Source organism: Anomaloglossus baeobatrachus, chromosome 4 (assembly GCF_048569485.1).
Source record: "Anomaloglossus baeobatrachus isolate aAnoBae1 chromosome 4, aAnoBae1.hap1, whole genome shotgun sequence".
NCBI lineage: Eukaryota > Metazoa > Chordata > Amphibia > Anura > Aromobatidae > Anomaloglossus > Anomaloglossus baeobatrachus.
Window position 1 is genome coordinate 567,196,802 of NC_134356.1, and position 21,309 is coordinate 567,218,110.

General features: G+C 51.5%; 1 protein-coding gene across 7 annotated transcripts in view; it reads right to left on the reverse strand.

The window, feature by feature from the left end:
- Positions 1–21,309, reverse strand: part of DENND4A (DENN domain containing 4A) — a 209,372-nt gene that overhangs the window by 12,870 nt on the left and 175,193 nt on the right. For all 7 annotated transcript variants that reach the window (XM_075346042.1, XM_075346037.1, XM_075346044.1 and 4 more), the window contains 3 exons: positions 14,411–14,586; positions 14,168–14,275; positions 12,619–12,823 (listed from right to left, as the gene is read on the reverse strand). In XM_075346042.1, coding sequence (XP_075202157.1) covers positions 12,619–12,823; positions 14,168–14,275; positions 14,411–14,586 — 489 coding nt within the window. The remainder of the gene's footprint in view (positions 1–12,618; positions 12,824–14,167; positions 14,276–14,410; positions 14,587–21,309) is intronic.

Here is a 21,309-nt window from a genome sequence, read left to right on the forward strand (position 1 = left end):
GCCTAAGATCCCAACCAGATAAGCTGATGATACACTACACAATGAAATTCCCAATTGTACTCATAGACCCTGAATGAAATATAAATTTATACTGATACACAGCAATACATGTGTGTAAGTCTATTTTATCTGTGGCATTCTGTACATGAACCAGCAAGCTCAGGATGCCCAATGCTACCATATTCATCCTAGTCAGTGAAACATTAATACAATATATGAAAGGAAATATAAATTTGAGCCGATTCACAGCAAACCATGCTTGTCAGTCTTTACTACAGTTCTGGCATTCAGTTCATTACCCACGAAGTCAAGAATGAGTGAGGCTATAGAAGCCAACCAGATAAGCTGATCATACACTTGCCTCACAATGAAAGTCATTGTACCCATAGATTTTGCATGAAATAGAAATTTTCTATGAGACAAAGTACTTGCCGCCCTCTCAGAGTTACTGTATTTTTTCGGATTATAAGACGCACTTTTCCTCCTAAAAATTTGGGAGGAAAATGAGGAGTGTCTTAAAATCCAAATGTTGCTTACTGGGGATGGTGAAGAGGGGTTGCAAGAGCATTGCCGCAGGCGCTGTGCTGGAGCTGCACTGTGGGCCGAGGGCATTTTGCTGTGCTGGGGCTGCGGTTGCAGACTGAGGGCTCTGTGCTGTGCTGGGGCTGTAGGGTGGCATCCTGAAAATATTGGTGGTGCGGACTTCAAAATAATGGCGCCTGGAGTCGGCGCGTGCGCAGATGGAGCTCTCGGCTCAAGATCTCATCAGTGCATGCACCACCTCCGAGCGCCATTTTCCTTAAGACCGCTGTTGGGAGATCAATGGGCCGGAGGTGGCGCATGCGCATATGAGATCATGAGCCAAGAGTTCCATCTGCGCATGAGTCTACTCCGGGCACCATTATTTGAAGTCTGCACTGTTGACATTTTCAGGATGGCACCCACAGCACAGCACAGCACAGCACAGCGCCCTCAGCCTGCAGCCCCAGAGGAGTGCAGCTCCAGCACAGTGGCAGCAGCATTGCCATATTCCGCCACTGCTCTTATCCACTCCTGGTTAGATTGACCAAATTTTTATTTATTTTTTTTAAAAAAGAGAATTTTGTTTACTCACCGTAAATTCTTTTTCTTATAGTTCCGTATTGGGAGACCCAGACATTGGGTGTATAGCTTCTGCCTCCGAAGGACACACAAAGTACTACACTAAAAAGTGTAGCTCCTCCCTCTGAGCATATACACCAACTGGATAACCAGATCTAGCCAGTTTAGTGCAAAAGCTGAAGGAGAATAGCCACCCACAAGTAAAGATAGAGCAAGAACCGGAACAACCGGAGCCTCTGTCTACAACAACAGCCGGTGATAACACGCGGAACAAGAAACTGCCAACAGGCAACAGGGAGGGTGCTGGGTCTCCCAATACGGAACTATAAGAAAAGGAATTTACGGTAAGTAAACAAAATTCTCTTTTTCTTTATCGTTGCTATGGGAGACCCAGACATTGGGACGTCTCAAAGCAGTCCATGGGTGGGAATAAACAGAAAACTGAGAAGTAGGCGGAACCTAACTTCACAAATGGGCGACAGCCGCCTGAAGGATGCGTCTGCCCAAGCTCGCATCTGCCGAAGCATGAGCATGCACTTGGTAGTGCTTTGAAAAGGTATGCAGACTAGTCCAAGTGGCAGCCTGACAGACCTGCTGAGCCGTAGCCTGGTGCCTGAAAGCCCAAGAGGCACCGACAGCTCTGGTCGAGTGTGCCTTGATCCCCGGCGGGGGAGGCACCTGAGTACACTGGTAGGCATCGGAAATGGCCGACCTAATCCAACGAGCTAAGGTCGGCTTAGAAGCCGAGAGGCCCTTACGCCGACCTGTGGTTAGCACAAAAAGAGAGGTGCACCGCCTAAGAACAGCGGTGCGAGACACATAGATCCGGAGCGCCCGCACCAGATCCAGAGTATGCAACGCTTTTTCAAAGCGATGAACAGGAGCCGGACTAAAGGAAGGCAGGGAAATGTCCTGGTTAAGGTGGAAAGGAGAAACCACCTTAGGGAGAAAGTCCGGAGTCGGACGGAGAACCACCTTGTCTTGATGAAAAAAACAAAAAAGGTGACTCCGAAGAGAGCGCAGCCAAATCAGAGACTCTCCTGAGGGAAGTTATGGCCACTAGAAAGACCACCTTTTGTGAAAGACGAGACAAAGAAACCTCCCTAAGAGGCTCAAAGGGGGGTTTCTGCAAGGCCGTGAGGACCAGATTGAGGTCCCAGGGATCCAAGGGCCACCGGTAAGGCGGAATGATGTGAGACGCGCCCTGCATGAAGGTGCGCACCTGAGCCAGCCGGGCGATACGCCGCTGGAACAACACTGACAGAGCCGAGACTTGTCCCTTGAGGGAATTGAGGGATAGTCCTAGCTGCAGACCGGACTGTAGAAAGGACAGAAGGGTCGGCAAGGAAAAAGGCCAAGGAGCATGGCCGGAAGAGCGACACCAGGACAGGAAAATTCTCCAGGTCCTGTGATAGATTTTGGCCGAGGAAGACTTCCGAGCCCGAGTCATAGTGGAGATGACTTCAGGAGGAATACCAGAAGCCGTCAAGATCCAGGACTCAAGAGCCATGCCGTCAATCTGAGAGCCGCAGAATTGTGGCGGAAAAACGGACCTTGTGAGAGAAGGTCTGGACGGTCCGGAAGATGCCACGGCACCAGATGGAGCAGGTCTGGGTACCAAGCTCGCCTGGGCCAGTCCGGAGCAATGAGGATGACCCGACGGCTCTCCATTCTGACCTTGCGCAGAACTCTGGGCAAGAGGGGGAAACATGTAGGACAGACGAAACTGGGACCAATCTTGAACCAGAGCGTCCGCTGCAAAGGCCTGAGGATCGTGGGAACGAGCCACGTAAACCGGAACCTTGTTGTTGTGCCGGGATGCCATTAGATCCACTTCCGGAGTGCCCCACTTGTGGCAGATTGACCGAAACACTGCCGGATGCAGGGACCACTCGCCACTGTCCACGGTTTGACGGCTGAGATAATCTGCTTCCCAGTTTTCCACGCCTGGGATGTGGACTGCGGATATGGTGGACTTGGAGTCCTCCGTCCATTGAAGGATGCGTTGAACCTCCAACATTGCCAGGCGGCTGCGTGTCCCGCCTTGGTGATTGATGTAGGCAACCGCTGTCACGTTGTCTGACTGGACTCGGATGTGCTTGCCCGCCAAAAGGTGGTGAAAGGCTAGGAGAGCTAGAAGCACAGCTCTGGTTTCCAGCACATTGATCGAGAGGGCTAATTCGGACGGAGTCCAAGTGCCCTGTGCTCGGTGGTGGAGACATACCGCTCCCCAGCCGGATAGACTGGCATCTGTGGTGAGGATCACCCAGGATGGGGCCAGGAAGGAGCGTCCCTGAGACAGAGAGAGGGGCCGAAGCCACCACTGAAGGGAGCCCCTGGTCTGTGGCGACAGAGCCACTAACCTGTGCAAGGAGGAAGTCCGCTTATCCCAACAGCGGAGAATGTCCAGCTGCAGAGGACGCAGATGGAACTGGGCAAAGGGAACAGCCTCCATTGACGCCACCATCTGACCCAGCACCTGCATTAGGTGCCTGATGGAATGACGGCGGGGCCTCAGCAGAGAGCGCACCGCCAGATGGAGGGACTGCTGTTTGACTAAGGGCAGCTTGACAAGTGCCGTCAGAGTCTCGAATTGCATCCCTAGGTACGTGAGCCTCTGGGTCGGAGTCAGAGTGGATTTGGGCAGATTGACAAGCCACCCGAATTGGACTAGAGTGGCGAGAGTGAGCGAGACACTCCGCTGACAGTCTGCGCTGGATGAAGCCTTGACTAGAAGGTCGTCCAGATAAGGAATCACTGCCAACCCCTGGAGGTGCAGAACCGCAACCACTGCTGCCATGACCTTGGTGAATACTCGAGGGGCCGTGGCTAACCCGAAGGGGAGAGCCACGAATTGGAAATGTTCCTCTCCGATTGCAAAACGTAGCCAACGCTGGTGTGAAACTGCAATTGGCACATGCAGATAAGCATCTCTGATGTCGATGGATGCCAGGAAATCTCCTTGGGTCATTGAGGCAATGACTGATCGCAGAGACTCCATGCGGAAATGCCGCACCTGAACATGCTTGTTGAGAAGCTTGAGATCCAGGATGGGCCGGAAGGAACCGTCCTTTTTGGGGACTAGGAAGAGATTTGAGTAGAAACCTCTGAACCGTTCCCGGGCGGGAACCGGTACCATTACTCCGTTGGCCTGCAAGGATGCCACGGCCTGAGAGAAGGCGGCGGCCTTGGAGCAGGGGGGAGTTGACAGAAAAAATCTGTTTGGCGGGCTGGAAGAGAATTCTATCCTGTAGCCGTGGGAGATGATATCCCGCACCCACTGATCGGAGACGTGTTGAAACCACACGTCGCCAAAGTGGGAGAGCCTGCCACCGACCAAGGACGTTGCTGGCGCGGCCAGATAGTCAAGAGGAGGCTGCCTTAGTGGCAGCAGCTCCTGCGGTCTTCTGTGGACGCGCCTTTGTGCGCCAGTTGGGTTTTTGGTCCTTGGCTGAGTTAGTGGACGAGGCCGAGGGCTTAGAGGATGACCAGTTGGAGGAACGAAACCTCGACTGGTTCCTACCCTGAGCAGGTTTCCTGTTTTTAGTTTGTGGCATGGAAGTACTCTTCCCGCCAGTAGCTTCCTTAATAATTTCATCCAGTTGTTCACCGAATAGCCTGGATCCAGCAAAAGGGAGCCCAGCAAGGTACTTCTTTGAAGACGCATCTGCCTTCCACTCTCGAAGCCACAAGATCCTGCGGATAGCGAGGGAATTAGCCGAAGCCACCGCAGTGCGGTGAGAAGCCTCCAGCATGGCAGACATGGCATAGGATGAAAAAGCTGAAGCTTGGGAAGTTAAGGCAACCATTTCGGGCATAGATTCCCTGGTGAGGGAATGCATCTCCTCTAGAGAAGCAGAGATGGCTTTGAGAGCCCACACTGCTGCAAAAGATGGGGAGAACGAGGCCCCTGCCGCCTCATATACAGATTTGGCCAGAAGGTCAACCTGGCGGTCAGTGGAATCCTTAAGAGAGGTGCCATCAGCCACCGATACAACTGTCCGGGCTGAGAGTCTAGACACCGGAGGGTCTACCTTTGGTGAATGAGCCCACTCCTTGACCACCTCAGGTGGAAAGGGAAAACGGTCATCAGAACCACGCTTTGGGAAGCGTTTGTCAGGACAGGCCCTAGGCTTGGTCACAGTGGCCTGAAAACTGGAGTGGTTAAAGAACACACTCCTTGTCCTCTTAGGCAAGGTAAACTGGTGCTTTTCTGCCAGAGAGGGTTGCTCCTCTGATACTGGCGGATTGAGGTCCAGTACAAAATTAATGGACGCAATCAAATCGCTAACATCTGAGTCACTTTCGGACAGATCAATGGGGCACATGGAGGTAGCCTCCGAGCCCCCAGTAACGGCATCCTCCTCGTCCTGCGAGTCAGCTCTTGAATCAGAGCCGCGGGACGAGGAAGGAGAGGGAGCCCTGCGTCTCCTCTTAGGAGGACGGGGTCTGGGACCAGATGAAGAATCCTCTGTGAGCTCCGCTGAGAGAGCCCTAGCAGCAGAGGCGCCCTGAGAAGGGGGATGATGCATGGTCAGCAAAGTCCGGGACAGCTGTCCCATGGAGTCGGCAAAAGACTGGGAGATTGACCTAGAGAAGGATTCTACCCAAGCCGGGGGTTCAGCCACCGGAGCCGGAGCAGCCGGAGAGACCACTGTGGGTGCGATTCCAGGCTGAGGCATTGTCAGGTTAGAGCAGGCATCACAATGTGGATATGTGCTCGGTTCATGCAGCATGAGCTTACATGCAGTGCATATTGAGTACAGCCTTGCAGCCTTGCTCCTCGTGTGAGACATGCTGCTGAAGTGGGGGCTCTGAGCCAGAATGACCCCCAGAGAGTATATAAGCAGGTCCACAACCGGAGGTTGTGGCTTACCAGACCGTTTGTGTGCCCTCCAGATCCCACAGTCCGGACCCCCAAGCAGCTTAGCAGGGATGCTGCAGCCAGCGCCGATCGCAGAGAGAAACGCTGATAAAATGGCGCCGGAGCGAGGAGAGGGGGCGGGACCTGCTCTGAGAGCGGGATCTGGAGGGCCAAGGAGATTTACAGGGGAGGGGACATGTACTCAGAGAGGAGTGTCCCTCCCCTGTGCCGAACGGCCGCTGGGCGGAGCCGCACTGTCCCTCTGCATGATTGACATGCAAGGGCAGTGAAATCGAAAGTAGGCCTCCGGCGAAGCCGGGGCCTAAATTTAAGCGATGCGGCCGGCGCGCAGGCACCATCGGCGCGGTTCTCAGGCGACAACCAGAGAACCGGCCGGAAATGTCAGAACAGTTACACAGCACACTCTCCCCAACAATAAAGTACAATGGACCCCCCGAATATAAACGTCTCAGATACTTAGCTTGCTGAGACGCAGGGTTCCAAGTCCCTGGGGATGAGTGCTCCATCCAGCAGGATCCTGAAGGGCTGCGGATGGAGACTGGCCTCCTGCAAAGCAAGGAGAACCGTGCTGGCTCCCACTTCAAGCCAGAGCCCGAGGGATGGTGAAGGAGCGCGGCATGTAAGGCTCCAGCCTTGGAATCAACCTTAACAACACCGCCGACACAGTGGGGTGAGAAGGGACATGCCGGGAGTCCAGGTTTGGACCCGCTTTTCTTCAAAAACTTTCCAAAATGAAAAATCAGATGAGAATGCATGTGTGGATGTATGCCTCCTGAACACAAAGCAATGAACTGGCTAGATCTGGTTATCCAGGGGGTGTATATGCTCAGAGGGAGGAGCTACACTTTTTAGTGTAGTACTTTGTGTGTCCTCCGGAGGCAGAAGCTATACACCCAATGTCTGGGTCTCCCATAGGAACGATAAAGAGAATTTTGTTTACTTACCGTAAATTCTTTTTCTTATAGTTCCGACATGGGAGACCCAAACCATGGGTGTATAGCTTCTGCCTCCGGAGGACACACAAAGTACTACACTCAAACGTGTAGCTCCTCCCTCCGGGCTATATACACCCCCTGGATGACAATCTAACCAGTTCAGTGCAAAAGCTGAAGGAGGACATCCACCCATAAGTAGAGATAGAGTAAAACTCGGAAAGACCGGAACTCTGTCTGCTAACAACAGCCAGTGAAACACACGGAACAAAAAACTGCCAACAGGCAACAGGGAGGGTGCTGGGTCTCCCATGTCGGAACTATAAGAAAAAGAATTTACGGTAAGTAAACAAAATTCTCTTTTTCTTCATCGTTCCTTATGGGAGACCCAAACCATGGGACGTTCCAAAGCAGTCCATGGGTGGGAAATAAACCAAACTGAGAAGTAGGCAAAACCTAACTTCCCAAATGGGCGACAGCCGCCTGAAGAATGCATCTGCCCAAGCTCGCATCTGCCGTTGAGGGACAGTCCTAGCTGTAGACCGGACTGTAGAAAAGACAGGATGGTCGGCAAGGAGAACGGCCAAGGAGCATGGTCGGAAGAGCGACACCAGGACAGGAAAATCCTCCAAGTCCTGTGGTAAATCTTGGCCGAGGAAGACTTCCGAGCCTGAGTCATAGTGGAGATGACCTCAGAGGGAATGCCTGAAGCCGTCAGGATCCAGGACTCAAGAGCCACGCCGTCAATCTGAGAGCCGCAGAATTCTGGCGGAAGAACGGACCTTGAGAGAGAAGGTCTGGGCGGTCCGGGAGGTGCCACGGCACCCCTACGGACAGACGGAGCAGGTCTGGGTACCAAGCTCGCCTGGGCCAGTCCGGAGCAATGATTATGACTCGACGGCCCTCCATTCCGATCTTGCGCAGAACTCTGGGCAAGAGAGCTAGAGGGGGAAACACATAGGTCAGACGGAACTGAGACCAATCTTGAACCAGTGTGTCCGCTGCGAAGGCCTGAGGATCGTGGGAGCGAGCCACGTAAACCGGAACCTTGTTGTTGTGCCGGGATGCCATTAGATCCACTTCCGGAGTGCCCCACTTGCGGCAGATTGATCTGAACACTGACGGATGCAGGGCCCACTCGCCGCTGTCCACGGTTTGACGGCTGAGATAATCGGCCTCCCAGTTTTCCACGCCTGGGATGTGGACTGCAGATATGGTGGACTTGGAGTCCTCCATCCACTGGAGGATTCGTTGAACCTCCAACATCGCCAGACGGCTGTGAGTCCCGCCCTGGTGATTGATGTAGGCAACCGCTGTCGCGTTGTCCGACTGAACTCGAATGTGCCTGCCCGCCAACAGGTGGTGAAAGGCTAGGAGAGCTAGAAACACAGCTCTGATCTCCAGCACATTGATCGAGAGGGCTGATTCGGACGGAGTCCAAGTGCCCTGTGCTCTGTGATGGAGAAATACTGCTCCCCAACCGGAGAGGCTGGCATCCGTGGTGAGGATCACCCAGGACGGAGTCAGGAAGGAGCGTCCCTGAGACAGAGAGAGGGGCCGAAGCCACCACTGAAGGGAGCTCCTGGTCTGTGACGACAGAGCCACCAGCCTGTGCAAGGAAGAGATCCGCTTGTCCCAACAGCGGAGAATGTCCAGCTGCAGGGGACGCAGATGGAACTGGGCAAAGGGAACCGCTTCCATTGACGCCACCATCTGACCTAGCACCTGCATGAGGTGTCTGATGGAATGACGGCGGTGCCTCAGCAGAGAGCGCACCGCCAGACGAAGGGACTGCTGTTTGACTTAGGGCAACTTGACAAGTGCCGGCAGAGTCTCGAATTGCATCCCTAGGTAAAGAAGCACCTGGGTCGGGGTCAGAGTGGACTTGGGCAGGTTGACAAGCCACCCGAACTGAACGAGCGTGGCGAGAGTGAGTGAGACACTCCGCTGGCAGTCTGCACTGGATGAGGCCTTGACTAGAAGGTCGTCCAGGTAAGGAATCACTGCCAACCCCTGGAGGTGCAGAACCGCAACCACTGCTGCCATGACCTTGGTGAATACTCGAGGGGCCGTGGCTAAGCCGAAGGGGAGAGCCACGAATTGGAAATGTTCCTCTCCGATTGCAAAGCGTAGCCAACGCTGGTGTGAAACCGCAATAGGCACATGCAGATAGGCATCTCTGATGTCGATGGATGCCAGAAAATCTCCTTGGGTCATTGAGGCAATGACCGATCTCAGAGATTCCATGCGAAAGTGCCGCACCTGAACATGCTTGTTGAGAAGCTTGAGATCCAGGATGGGCCGGAAGGAACCGTCCTTCTTGGGGACTAGAAAGAGGTTTGAGTAGAAACCGCTGAACCGTTCCCGGGCGGGAACCGGAACAATTACACCGTTGGCCTGCAGGGATGCCACGGCCTGAGAGAAGGCGGCGGCTTTGGAGCAGGGGGGGGGGTGGACAGAAAAAATCTGTTTGGCGGGCTGGAAGAAAATTCTATCCTGTAGCCGTGCGAGATGATATCTCGCACCCACTGATCGGAGACGTGTTGAAACCACAAGTCGCCAAAGTGGGAGAGCCTGCCACCGACCAAGGACGTTGCTGGCGCAGCCAGATAGTCAAGAGGAGGCTGCCTTAGTGGCAGCGGCTCCTCCGGTCTTTTGAGGACGCGGCTTCGCGCGCCAGTTGGGTTTACGATCCTTGGCTGCGGTAGTGGACGAGGTCGAGGGCTTAGAGGATGACCAGTTAGAGGAACGAAAGGAACGAAACCTCGATTGGTTCCTGCCCTGGACAGGTTTCCTGGTTTTAGTTTGTGGCAAGGAAGTACTCTTCCCGCCAGTAGCTTCCTTAATTATTTCATCCAGTTGTTCACCAAACAGCCGGGACCCATCAAAAGGAAGACTCGCAAGGTACTTCTTAGAGGAAGCGTCTGCTTTCCACTCTCGAAGCCACAAGATCCTGCGGATCGCGAGGGAGTTAGCGGAGGCCACCGCCGTGCGGTGAGAAGCCTCCAGGATGGCAGACATGGCGTAGGATGAAAAAGCCGAAGCTTGAGAAGTTAAGGCATCCATCTCAGGCATAGAGTCCCTGGTGAGGGAATGTATCTCCGCCAGAGAGGCAGAGACTGCCTTAAGAGCCCACACTGCCGCAAAAGACGGGGAGAACGAGGCTCCTGCCGCCTCATATACAGACTTGGCCAGAAGGTCAACCTGGCGGTCAGTGGGATCCTTAAGAGAAGTGCCATCAGCCACAGCTACGACTGTGCGGGCTGAGATTCTGGACACTGGAGGGTCTACCTTTGGAGACTGGGCCCATTCCTTAACCACCTCAGGTGGAAAAGGAAAACGGTCATCAGAACTACGCTTCGGAAAACGTTTGTCAGGACAGGCCCTGGGCTTGGTAACAGTGGTCTGAAAACTGGAGTGGTTAAAAAACATACTCCTAGCTCTCTTAGGTGAGGTAAACTGGTGTATCTCTACCAGAGAGGCTTGTTCCTCTGACTCTGGTGGATTGAGGTTCAGTACGGAGTTAATGGATGCAATCAAGTCACTAACATCCGCATCACCCTCAGACAAGTCAATGGGGTACATGGAGGTAGCGTCTGAGCCCACAGTAAACGAATCCTCCTCGCCCTGCACCTCGGCTCGTGAATCAGAGCCGTGGGACGAGGAAGGAGAAGGGTCCCTGCGTCTCCGTTTAGGGGGACGGGGTCCTAGGACATGCTCTGAGAGCTCTGCAGAGCTCGGAGCAGCAGAGGCACCCTGAGAAGAGGGCTGATGCATGGTCAGCAGTGTCCGGGACAGCTGCCCCATGGAGTCGGCAAAAGACTGGGAAATAGCTTTGGAAAAGGATGCTACCCAAGCCGGGGGTTCAGCCACCGGGGCCGGAGCAGCCGGAGGGACCCCTGAGGAGGCTGCAGGCTGAGACACAACCATGTTAGCACAGCCATCACAATGTGGGTATGTGCTTGGCTCTGGCAGAATGAGCTTACATGCAGTGCATATAGCGTACAGGTTTGCAGCCTTGCTCCGAGTGACAGACATGCTGCTGAGGTGGAAGCTCTGCAGTAAGAATACACTCGTATAGAATGTCCTGAGAGTGTATAATAAAGCCCACAACCAGAGGTTGTGGCTTACCAGACCGCTCTCTGTGTGCCCTCCGGATTCCACAGCTCGGACCCCAAGTAAAGAGTCAGCCTTCCTAGAAAGCAGCAGGTTCAGCAGCCAGCGCCGATCAGTGTGATAAACGCTGAGAAAATGGCGCTGGGAGGAGGAGGGGGGGCGGAGATTAACCCAAGAGCGGGAAACCGGAGGGCTAAGGAGAGATGCAGGGGAGGGAAACATCTCCTCAGAGAGGAGTATCCTCCCCTCTGCTGGATGGCCGGTGGGCGGCGCCACTCTATTCCCCTGCATGAATGACATGCAGAGGAAGATGAAACCGAAACTAGGCCCAAACAGAAGCCGGGGCCTAGATTTTAACATGCGGCCGACGAGCAGGCACCTTCGGCGCGGTTCTCAGGGGAAACCCCCAGAACCGGCCGGAATTTACAGTAAAGATAAAAAACATACTTTCCCCCTAATAAAAGTACCCGGGACCCCTGAAAAACGTCTCAATACTTAGCTTTTGAGACGCAGGGCCAGTCCCTGAGGGGGGGTTAAACGCTCCTTCCAGCAGGAACCAGACAGGGCTGCGGATGGAGACCGGTCTCCTGCAAGCAGAGAGGACCGAGACGGCTCCCACGTCAAACCAGAGCCTCTCAGAGGATGTTGAAGGAGCGCGGCATGTGAAGGCTCCAGCCTTGTAAAGTCAACCTTAACAGCACCGCCGACACAGTGGGGTGAGAAGGGACATGCCGGGAGTCCAGACTGGACCCGTTTTTCTTTCAAATCTTTAAAATCAAAATAAAAATGAAAAAATCAGAGAATGCATGTGTGTGTGTGACCTCCTGAACACAAAGCATTGAACTGGTTAGATTGTCATCCAGGGGGTGTATATAGCCCGGAGGGAGGAGCTACACGTTTGAGTGTAGTACTTTGTGTGTCCCCCGGAGGCAGAAGCTATACACCCATGGTTTGGGTCTCCCATAAGGAACGATGAAGAAAAAGAAATACCTTCTTCCTCTAAACTTGGAGTGCGTCTTGTAAACCAAGAAATATGGTATTAAAAAAAATAAAATAAATAAAATTACACTCTGCCGCCACTATTACAACATGTATCCCAGTTCAGCATGAAAAATTTGGTGAAAGGTCCTTAACATTTGGGCTGTGGAGTTACTTGTTCGTTTTCTATACGAGTTATAGTCTTTTTTTTTTTTTTTATAACTTCCAATAATGGAAGTGGAATATTGTGAGCTGACGGAGTGCTGTTTAACACAACAAGATCACGCCAGCCTTACAGGATTATATTCAGAGGTGGGAACCTGGTCTACTTCACAGGGTCACTTTACTTGCAATCTCCCCTCAGGTAGCAGGATGGAAGGCATCAAAAAACACCTAAAAAAGAGACTTCTGCACGAGTCCAGTCCTAATTAGGACCTGTCTAACAGACTCTGGATAGCATACATTTGCCATCATGCTCCCTGCGTCTTCCATGCTGAGATACAATGGGAGATTACTAGTAAAGTTTCTTATTTTGGTTAATCAAAAGAGCGGATGCCCGGACATTGTTATATGAACATGTTAATGTAGAATTACAGGGTCACATACAGTGGATGTCTGAAAGTTAGTAGGCAGGCTGCCAGTGGAAACACGGCTCAGATTGCAAGATGGCTTCTCATCCAGGGGGCTGAACGTACTGATGCTTCTCGCTACAGGGAGACTTGGAGAAGTGGATTCACGACAATCGTTCTTCCTCCTTCCTGTCGGGATCTGTATCATTCGGACATTTGTCTCCTCAGATTTAGTTTTGCTACTAAAATAAAAACATAGAAACGGTTCATGTAGTAAGAATCAGGAGTGATGAAAAGGGCAATAGGATTTTAGCAAATTCAGGTAATTCACTGTAAAGTTAAAACATTTCTCTAATATACTTTCCGTATCACATTTCGGTAGATCTCTGCTTATTAAAAGACCCCAATATAGTGTAGCCAACAATTGAAAAAAATACCCCCAACATTTTATATAAGCAAATCAGTGATGGCGTATGTGCTCAATAGTAAGTACATTAATACCTTCACTTACGAGTTTAATTTGTTGTGTGACCAGTCTCTAACTCAATTTGTTCTTACGTCAAATTACATTTTTCCATTAAAATTAATTGAAATGCTATTAATCCGTTCCAGCCCCTACTTATGGTCCCCCATCATGGTATATGGCCCCCATCCTTGTACTGTACATATGATCCCCCAGCCTGGTACATGGTCCCCATATATGACCCCATCCTGGTACATGGCCCTCGGTGTCAGCTGCCTGCATGAGGACGTCGTACCGCTGGGGACTAGAGGGAGGGAGAGTATAAGTTTTTATTAAGCGTATGGTGTGATGCAGACAGCTAATCAACGTGTCAGCGCCATGCGCTCACCCATATGCCATCAGCTGCTGGGATGCTGTACTCACTGCTCTCCATGCCCTAGCAGCTGATGGGCGGGGGGAGCAGGGAATATTCAGCTACTTAATGAACGGGCACACGTGATCACACAGCAGCTGCTTGAACAGAAGATTTGTGTTTGCATCATGAAACACAAAAGATACAGAGTGACTGCTCATATCTTGAAAAATGTGTACGTTGGTTTCACTTGTTAGTCAAGATATTACTGAACACGGCTGTTCATTTATTTTCACAGACTTATTGGGCCCATATACTAAACTGTGCCGGAGATGCACCCATCAGAAGAGAGCAGTCTTTAAAGAGGTGTTGGGGCCTAAGTACTTAGACTCTCTCCACCTGGCAGCATTACACTAGAAAAAGATACATTTTTTTCACATGATCGTTACCGTTTAACTTTGCAAAGACTATGGGGAATGATTGATGCATTGCGAATAGATGCCATAGACATTACTCCTGACTGATAAGTGATCTTATGGGGCAAGTCCTAATACAGCTCTATGGTTTAATGCTTAAAAGGGACACTTTTTTTTTTTTTTTTTTTTATTAATAAAAGGGCTGTTTACTCTTCTAAGCACAATGCCCCCTTTCTGGTTGAGATTCACATCAAGGAACCTACAGTCAGTTTCTCAATCGCTGTGATATGGCTGCGTGTGTCGGAGGCTGTGAAATTTTCATCTAAAAATTACAGACCAATCCAAAATAACCAACCTCGGATTAAGAGAGAATGACGGAGAAATAATTTCAGACTTGGGTCTCTTAGATGAAACAGAAGGACTCGGCATGCACTCTGTAGAAGGACTGGCTTTCAGGAAGTATCTAATAGAGAGACAATGATGAGGAATTTGACTGATACAGCAGACACATTTCTAAGTCCTCCACTAGATATAATCTGTTCCTGGGTCTTACACGTTCCTAGTCCATATACCTATCTTCCAACTAAAAGAACCTTACCTGCCAGGGCGGCGCAAATCTCGAATTTCAATGTTTAGGAATGGTAGGAAGGGACTGCCACAGAAGGGGCACGTTGTGTTCAGATTCGAGTCGTCTGCTGTCCAGCCTGCCATAATCTCTTCATCATGGACAAGGCAATCGCAGGTCAGACATCGCGAGCAGCTGGAAATTAGGACCTGCAAAGAAAAAGTGAGGACAATTCTTTTACGATGTTTTAGTTAATAAGATTGCTAGAGTACGTCTATAACTAAGAGATTACACACACAAACACACACACACACACCTATATATCAAGAGAGATCGGGAATATATATCTATATATACACACATCTAGTGAGAGAGAGAGAGAGCGCGCGATATATATACACACACACTATTTTATATATACATTATATATACACACACACACACACACACACACACACACACACACACACACTGTGGCATCAGAAGTATTTAGAATGGAATGCACAAAAAATAAACTTGCATTATATCAGTATAAAGTGCACCACGTTTCTTCAGCGCTTAATGCGCCTGTGGCAAGTGGGAGAGGTGCCTGCAAATTAATTCTAGTTCCTGTGGACGCCACTGTTCTTAATTAGAAGCCACTAACATCAATCAATAGATCGCTACAAGCCCTTAACAGCTTCACAACCGGCCGATTTTGCGCTTTCCGTTTTTTTTTCCCGCCATTCTTCTTCTCAGAGACGTAACTTTTTTATTTTTTTGTCAATATGGTCATGTGAGGGCTGATTTTTTGCGAAACAAGGTGTACTTTTAAAAGAAACCATGACTTTTACTATATATAGTGTACTGGAAAACAGCAAAAAAAATTCCAAATGCGAAAAAAAAAAAAAAAGAAGTGCGATTGCACGATAGTTTGAGATATTTTATTCAATGTGTTCCCTATATGGTAAAACTGATGTGTCCATGTGATGCCTCAGGTCGGTGCGAGTTCGTAGACACCAAACATGTATAGGTTTACTTTTATCTAACAAGTTAAAAAAAAAAAAAATAAAAATAAAAAAATCGGAAGTTTGTCTGAAAAAAGTGGCGCACAGTTTGTGCCATTTTCCGAGACCCGTAGCGTTCTCATTTTCGGGATCTATGGCTTAGTGGCGGCTTATTTTTTTGTATCTCGAGCTGACATTTTTAATGATACCATTTTTGCGCATGCACATGCTACGTTTTGATCGCCTGTTATTGCATTTAGTGGAAAATTTGTGGAGACCAGAAAACTTAACTTTGGCGGTTGTAATTTTTTTGCCGCTATACCGTTTACCGATCAGATTAATTGATTTTATATTTTCATAGATCGGGCGTTTCTGAACGTGGCGATACCAAATCGGTGTATATTTATTTCTTTAATCTTTTAATTTTGAATGGGGCGGAAGGGGGTGATTTGAACTTTTAGGTTTTTTGTTTTAATTTTTTTAAAAAACTTTTTTTTTTATTTTACTAGTCCTAGGGGACTATAACGATCAGCAGTCTGATCGCTCATTCTTTTCTCCCGACCAGAGCAGCACCGCTCAGACCGGGAGAAATGATGATCCCTTGTAACAAGCAGCACTCGGCTGTTTCTTACAGGACTGGAGTCATGTGAGCACAAGAGTCATCACATAACCCCGTGCTATCATGACAACCTCTGGATCCACATGATCACGTCACATGACTTCTGGTATTGGGCGGGGAGTATGGATCTACCGCCATCACTGCTAATATGGCGCTGTCACATCTTGACAGTGCCATTTAGAGGGGTTAAAAGGCACAGGAGGATAGTGATTCCACTCGTGCCTAGCAGGCACACGTCAGATGTAAAAATCAGCTGAGATGTGTGCGGATCCCCGCCTGCAGCCCGCAGCAGCAGGTGGGGATTAACACTATGACCGCTAGGATAGAATTTTACTGCTCGCTGTCATTAAGGGGTTATAGGGGTTGTTAACTACTTAGACAACCCCTTAAGTGAAAGTATCTCAAATAAAATAAAAACGGCTTATACTCCGAACCATTGCAGTTCCAGCTATGTCAGCACACTGTGGGCACCGATGTATCACTTATGTCACATGTCAGTGCTCACTCCATAACTAGTGCCTGCAGACATGGTGCCAGCATTGCTGGAACTGCACTGATACGGGTGGTAAGCATATGTTGTTTATATTTTACATGGGGCAAAGTTTCATTTGAGGAGGGGTTGGCCAAGTGGTGAACAACCATTTTAAGCTAAAGCTATGGGAAATGGCAGATTGTTCCTTCAGTGGCCACTGCAGCAATGTGCTCTTAGGCTGCTTACACACATCAGTTTTTTACCATTAGGCACAATCCGGCAAAAACCTGAAAAAGTAGACTTTGGGTACTTACTGTAAAATCTTTCTTGGAGCCTTCATTGGGGGACACAGAGACCATGGGTTGTATGCTGCTGCCACTAGGAGGCGACACTAAGCAAAACAAGGAAAACTCCTCCTATGCAGTATACACCCACCAACTGGCAATCATTCCTCAGTTAGTGAGAAAGCAATAGGAGACAACAAGTAAAGAACGAACAATCTTACAGAAGTGAACATTAAACTCAACATTCAACAGTAACATATGTCCAACACAAGGGCGGGTGCTGTGTCCCCCAATGAAGGCTCCAAGAAAGAGATTTTACGGTAAGTACCCAAAATCTACTTTTCTTTATCGCTTCATTGGGGGACACAGAGACCATGGGACGTCCTAAAGCAGTCCCACGGGTGGGTCTAATGTTACTCTCAGGGCTGACCTCGGTCCACTGCAGCCTGCAGAACTCGTCTACCGAGGCTCGCATCAGAGGATGCTAAAGTGTGGACCCTGTAGAACTTTGTGAAGGTGTGGAGCGAAGACCAGGTGGCCGCTTTGCAAAGCTGCGACGCTGGAGCGTGGTGACGGACCGCTCAAGAGGCTCCCACCGCCCTGGTGGAATGGGCCGTAATCCTGAGTGGGCGCGTTCTCCCTCTTACCCGGTAGGCTTCTAGCACGGCAGAGCGGATCCATCGCGCAATGGAGGACTTTGAGGCAGGTAGGCCTCTGCGCGGGCCGGATGGAAGCACAAACAGGGAAGCCGACCGTCTGAAATGAGACGTCCTGGAAATGTACAGGCGGAGGGCTCTGACCAAGTCCAGCTTGTGGAGAAGAATCTCACGAGGGTGAGAAGGGTTCGGGCAGAAGGAGGGAAGAACAATGTCCTCGTTGAGATGGAAAGAGGACACCACTTTGGGCAGAAAGGACGGAACCGGCCGGAGGACTACCTTGTCCTGGTGGAAGACGAGATAAGGAGAGCGGCAGGAAAGCGCCGCTAGTTCAGATAGCCGCCTGATTGACGTGATGGCAACTAAGAAGGCGACCTTCCAAGAAAGGAACGTTAGAGACACCTCCTGCATAGGTTCGAAGGGGGTATGCTGAAGAACGGACAGAACTAGGTTGAGGTCCCAGGGCTCCACAGGAGGCTGAACGGGGGGCACCGAATGAGCGGCCCCTTGGATGAATGTGCGAACCTGTGAGCGAGAGGCAATCCTCTTCTGGAAGAGAATGGAAAGAGCAGACACTTGCCCCTTGAGAGAGCTGAGTGCAAACCCTGCATCCAGACCAGACTGCAGGAAGGACAACAGAACTGGTAAGGAGAAGATCATGGCTGTGACCTGGTTAGCTTCACACCAGCGGAAGTAGGCCTTCCACGTACGGTGGTAGATGCGGGAAGAGGAAGGCTTCCGTGCTTTAATCATTGTCTGGACGACTCTTTCTGAGAATCCCGAAGAAGTTAGTACTGCGGCTTCAACAGCCATGCCGTTAGAGCGACTGTGAATTCTGGTGAAGAAAAGGTCCCTGAGTGAGAAGGTCCGGGACGTCTGGAAGTCTCCACGGAACGTCGGCGAGAAAGTGCACGAGTTCTGCGTACCACGGGCGACGGGGCCAATCTGGGGCCACGAGAATCACCGGTACGCCTTCCGATTTGATCTTCTTGACTAATTTGGGAATAAGCGGAAGCAAGAGGTACGGCAGAGAGAACTGCGACCAAGGAATCGCTAGGGCGTCTGTTGCGAGCGCCAGTGGGTCACTTGCTCTGGAGACGAACTGGGGCACCTTGTGATTCCACCTGGAGGCCAGGAGATCCACGTCGGGGGTCCCCCACCTGGAACAGATCTGCTGGAAGATTCTGGGATCGAGGGACCACTCTCCCACGTCGAGTCCTTCTTGGCTGACGAAGTCGGCGGCCCAATTGTCCACTCCCGGGATGTGGACCGCTGAGATCGCTGGGATGTTCTGTTCAGCCCAGTCGAGGATTTGAGATACCTCCTTCATCGCCGCTCGGCTGCGCGTTCCGCCCTGATGGTTTATGTAGGCCACAGTGGTCGCATTGTCGGACTGTACCCGAATTGGGTGTCCTAGAAGCAGGGACTCCCAGTGAAGGAGAGCCAGGCGAACTGATCTGAGTTCCAAGATGTTTATGGGAAGCCTGGTTTCCGGCTCGGTCCAGCGACCCTGAACTGTAAGGTCTTGGAATGTGGCTCCCCAGCCTAGCAGGCTGGCGTCTGTCGTGATGACCTTCCATCGAAGGGGAAGAAATGATCTCCCTTGGAGGATGAGGGGAGAGCGTTTCCACCATTCCAATGACTCTCTGACTCGAGGAGGGAGCGCGATTGGTCGATCCAGGGAGTGAAGAGACTTGTCCCATGTTGCTAGAAGGAGACCCTGAAGAGGTAGAGTATGGAACTGACTGTAGGGCACCGCTTCCATTGACGCCACCATTTTTCCGAGAATGCTCATGCAGTACCGAAGAGAGCAACGGGGTGCGCGTTGGAGCTTCCAAATCCCCCTGAGGATAGCTGAGAGCTTGTCCTTGGGCAGAAGAACCCTCGCCTGTGCGGTGTCGAAGATCATGCCGAGGAATGAGATGCGTTGAGCCGGGATCAGAGATGACTTTGGTCTGTTGATCAACCAGCCGAGATGGTCTAGCGTATCCAGAGTGATGTTGAGGCTGTCGCGGCACTCCGACGCCGATGGAGCCTTGATAAAAATGTCGTCCAGGTACGGGATGGCTAGACTTCCCCGGGTCCGAAGAATAGCCATGACAGTTGCCATCACCTTGGTGAAGACTCTGGGAGCTGTCGAGAGCCCGAATGGGAGAGCTGTGAATTGAAAGTGTTGCTCCTGAACCACGAAGCGTAAGAATCTCTGATGAGCTGGAAAGATCGGGATGTGGAGATAGGCGTCCTGGATGTCCACCAAACAAAGGAACTCCCTGGGTTCCATGGATGCTATCACTGAGCGCAGAGACTCCATGCGGAATCGACGGAGACGGACCCGCCTGTTGAGGCGCTTCAGGTCCAGAATGGGACGGACTGTGCCATTCTTCTTCGGGACAACGAAAAGGTTTGAACAAAAACCCCGAAATCGGTCTTGAGGGACGACGGGGGTGATGACCCCAGAGTCTCGCATGGACTGGATGGCTGCGAAGAATCCCTTGGTGAGAGAGGGATCCTTGGGGGGTTTGGACTTGACGAAGCGCGAGCGTGGGATAGAAGAAAACTCTATTTTGTAGCCGTGAGAGACGACGTCTCGGACCCAAGCATCGTCTATCACGGAAAGCCACGCGCTTCTGAACATGCGGAGGCGACCGCCGACCCTGGATGAGGATCCGGGAATGGGAGCCCAGTCATGCGGAGGAGAATCTGTTGGATCTGGAGCTGGAGGTCTTGGACTGCTGGCCACGGGAACGCCAGTGGGGTGTTGCCTTAAAGGAGGGCTTCCGTCTCTCCTGACGTGCTGGCGACCGCACCCTACGTGTGTTGGTGTTGGTAGAAAATTGACGAAAGGGAAAAACCCGTCGTTTGGGGGGGGCACGGGGGATCTTTCGTTGGGGAAGGAAGGTACTTTTGCCCCCAGTAGCCTCAAAGATGATCTTGTCCAGCTTTTTTCCGAAGAGTCTGGCACCAAAAAAGGGAAGACTGGAGAGAGACTTTTTTGATGCTGAGTCCGCGTTCCACGCTTTAAGCCACAAGGCTCTGCGGATTGCAGTAATGTTGCCAGCTGCCAGGGCTGCTGAAGCAGCAGAGTCGAGGGACGCAGCAACTAGATACTTTCCGGCATGTGCGATCTGATCTGCGAGATCTGCCAGCTCGGGTCTAGGAGCTTTAGCCAGGATACCACGCCGAAGGAGTTTTGCCCAGGCGGAGACAGCCTTGGAGACCCAGGTGGATGCAAAGGCTGGAGTGATGGCGGAGCCGGAGGCTTCAAAGGCCGACTTGGCTAAGGATTCTATGGTCCTGTCCGAGGGATCCTTAAGGGAGGCGCCATCAGAAAGCGGCACCCAGATTCTGGCGTCCTGTGCTGGCTCTGTGTCCTATCTGAAGCTGCAGGCTGAGGGAGCAGAGGTGGGGGCTCCAGGGAGCTGCAGGGTACGAGGCCGGGAGCTGCACCGGAACGCTGCCGCCGCACAGAGGAATCGCAGGGCTGTAATGGCGCTGCTGAGGGTGTCCGGGCTGGGGGAGGAGCAGGAAAGAAGCGCGAAAAAAACGGCGCGCAGCAGGGTGCAGGGATTGGCTGAGAGAGAGAAGGCTCATGAATGGGCAGAAAAGGGCGCGCAGAGGCCTGCTGGGAATGGCTGTTTGAGCGGGCGGGCCTGCTGGGAAGAGAGGACCCGCGCGATAGGCCGGCCAGGAGGGGGCGTGGCCGGACGGGAGCTAGGCCTGAATAGAAGCCGGGGGCTAAATTAGGAAAGAGGCCGCAGAGGGAGCCGGAGAACGGCGCCGAGGACGAGAGACGGGGGCAGAGCCTGTCTGAAGGGGAGCTGAGTAAGCTAATCCCATGGATCCTAATCCATTCTTTTCCCCTTTTTTTTTTTTTTTTTTTTTTTTAATAAACGGAGCCCCCCATGACCCGGGACA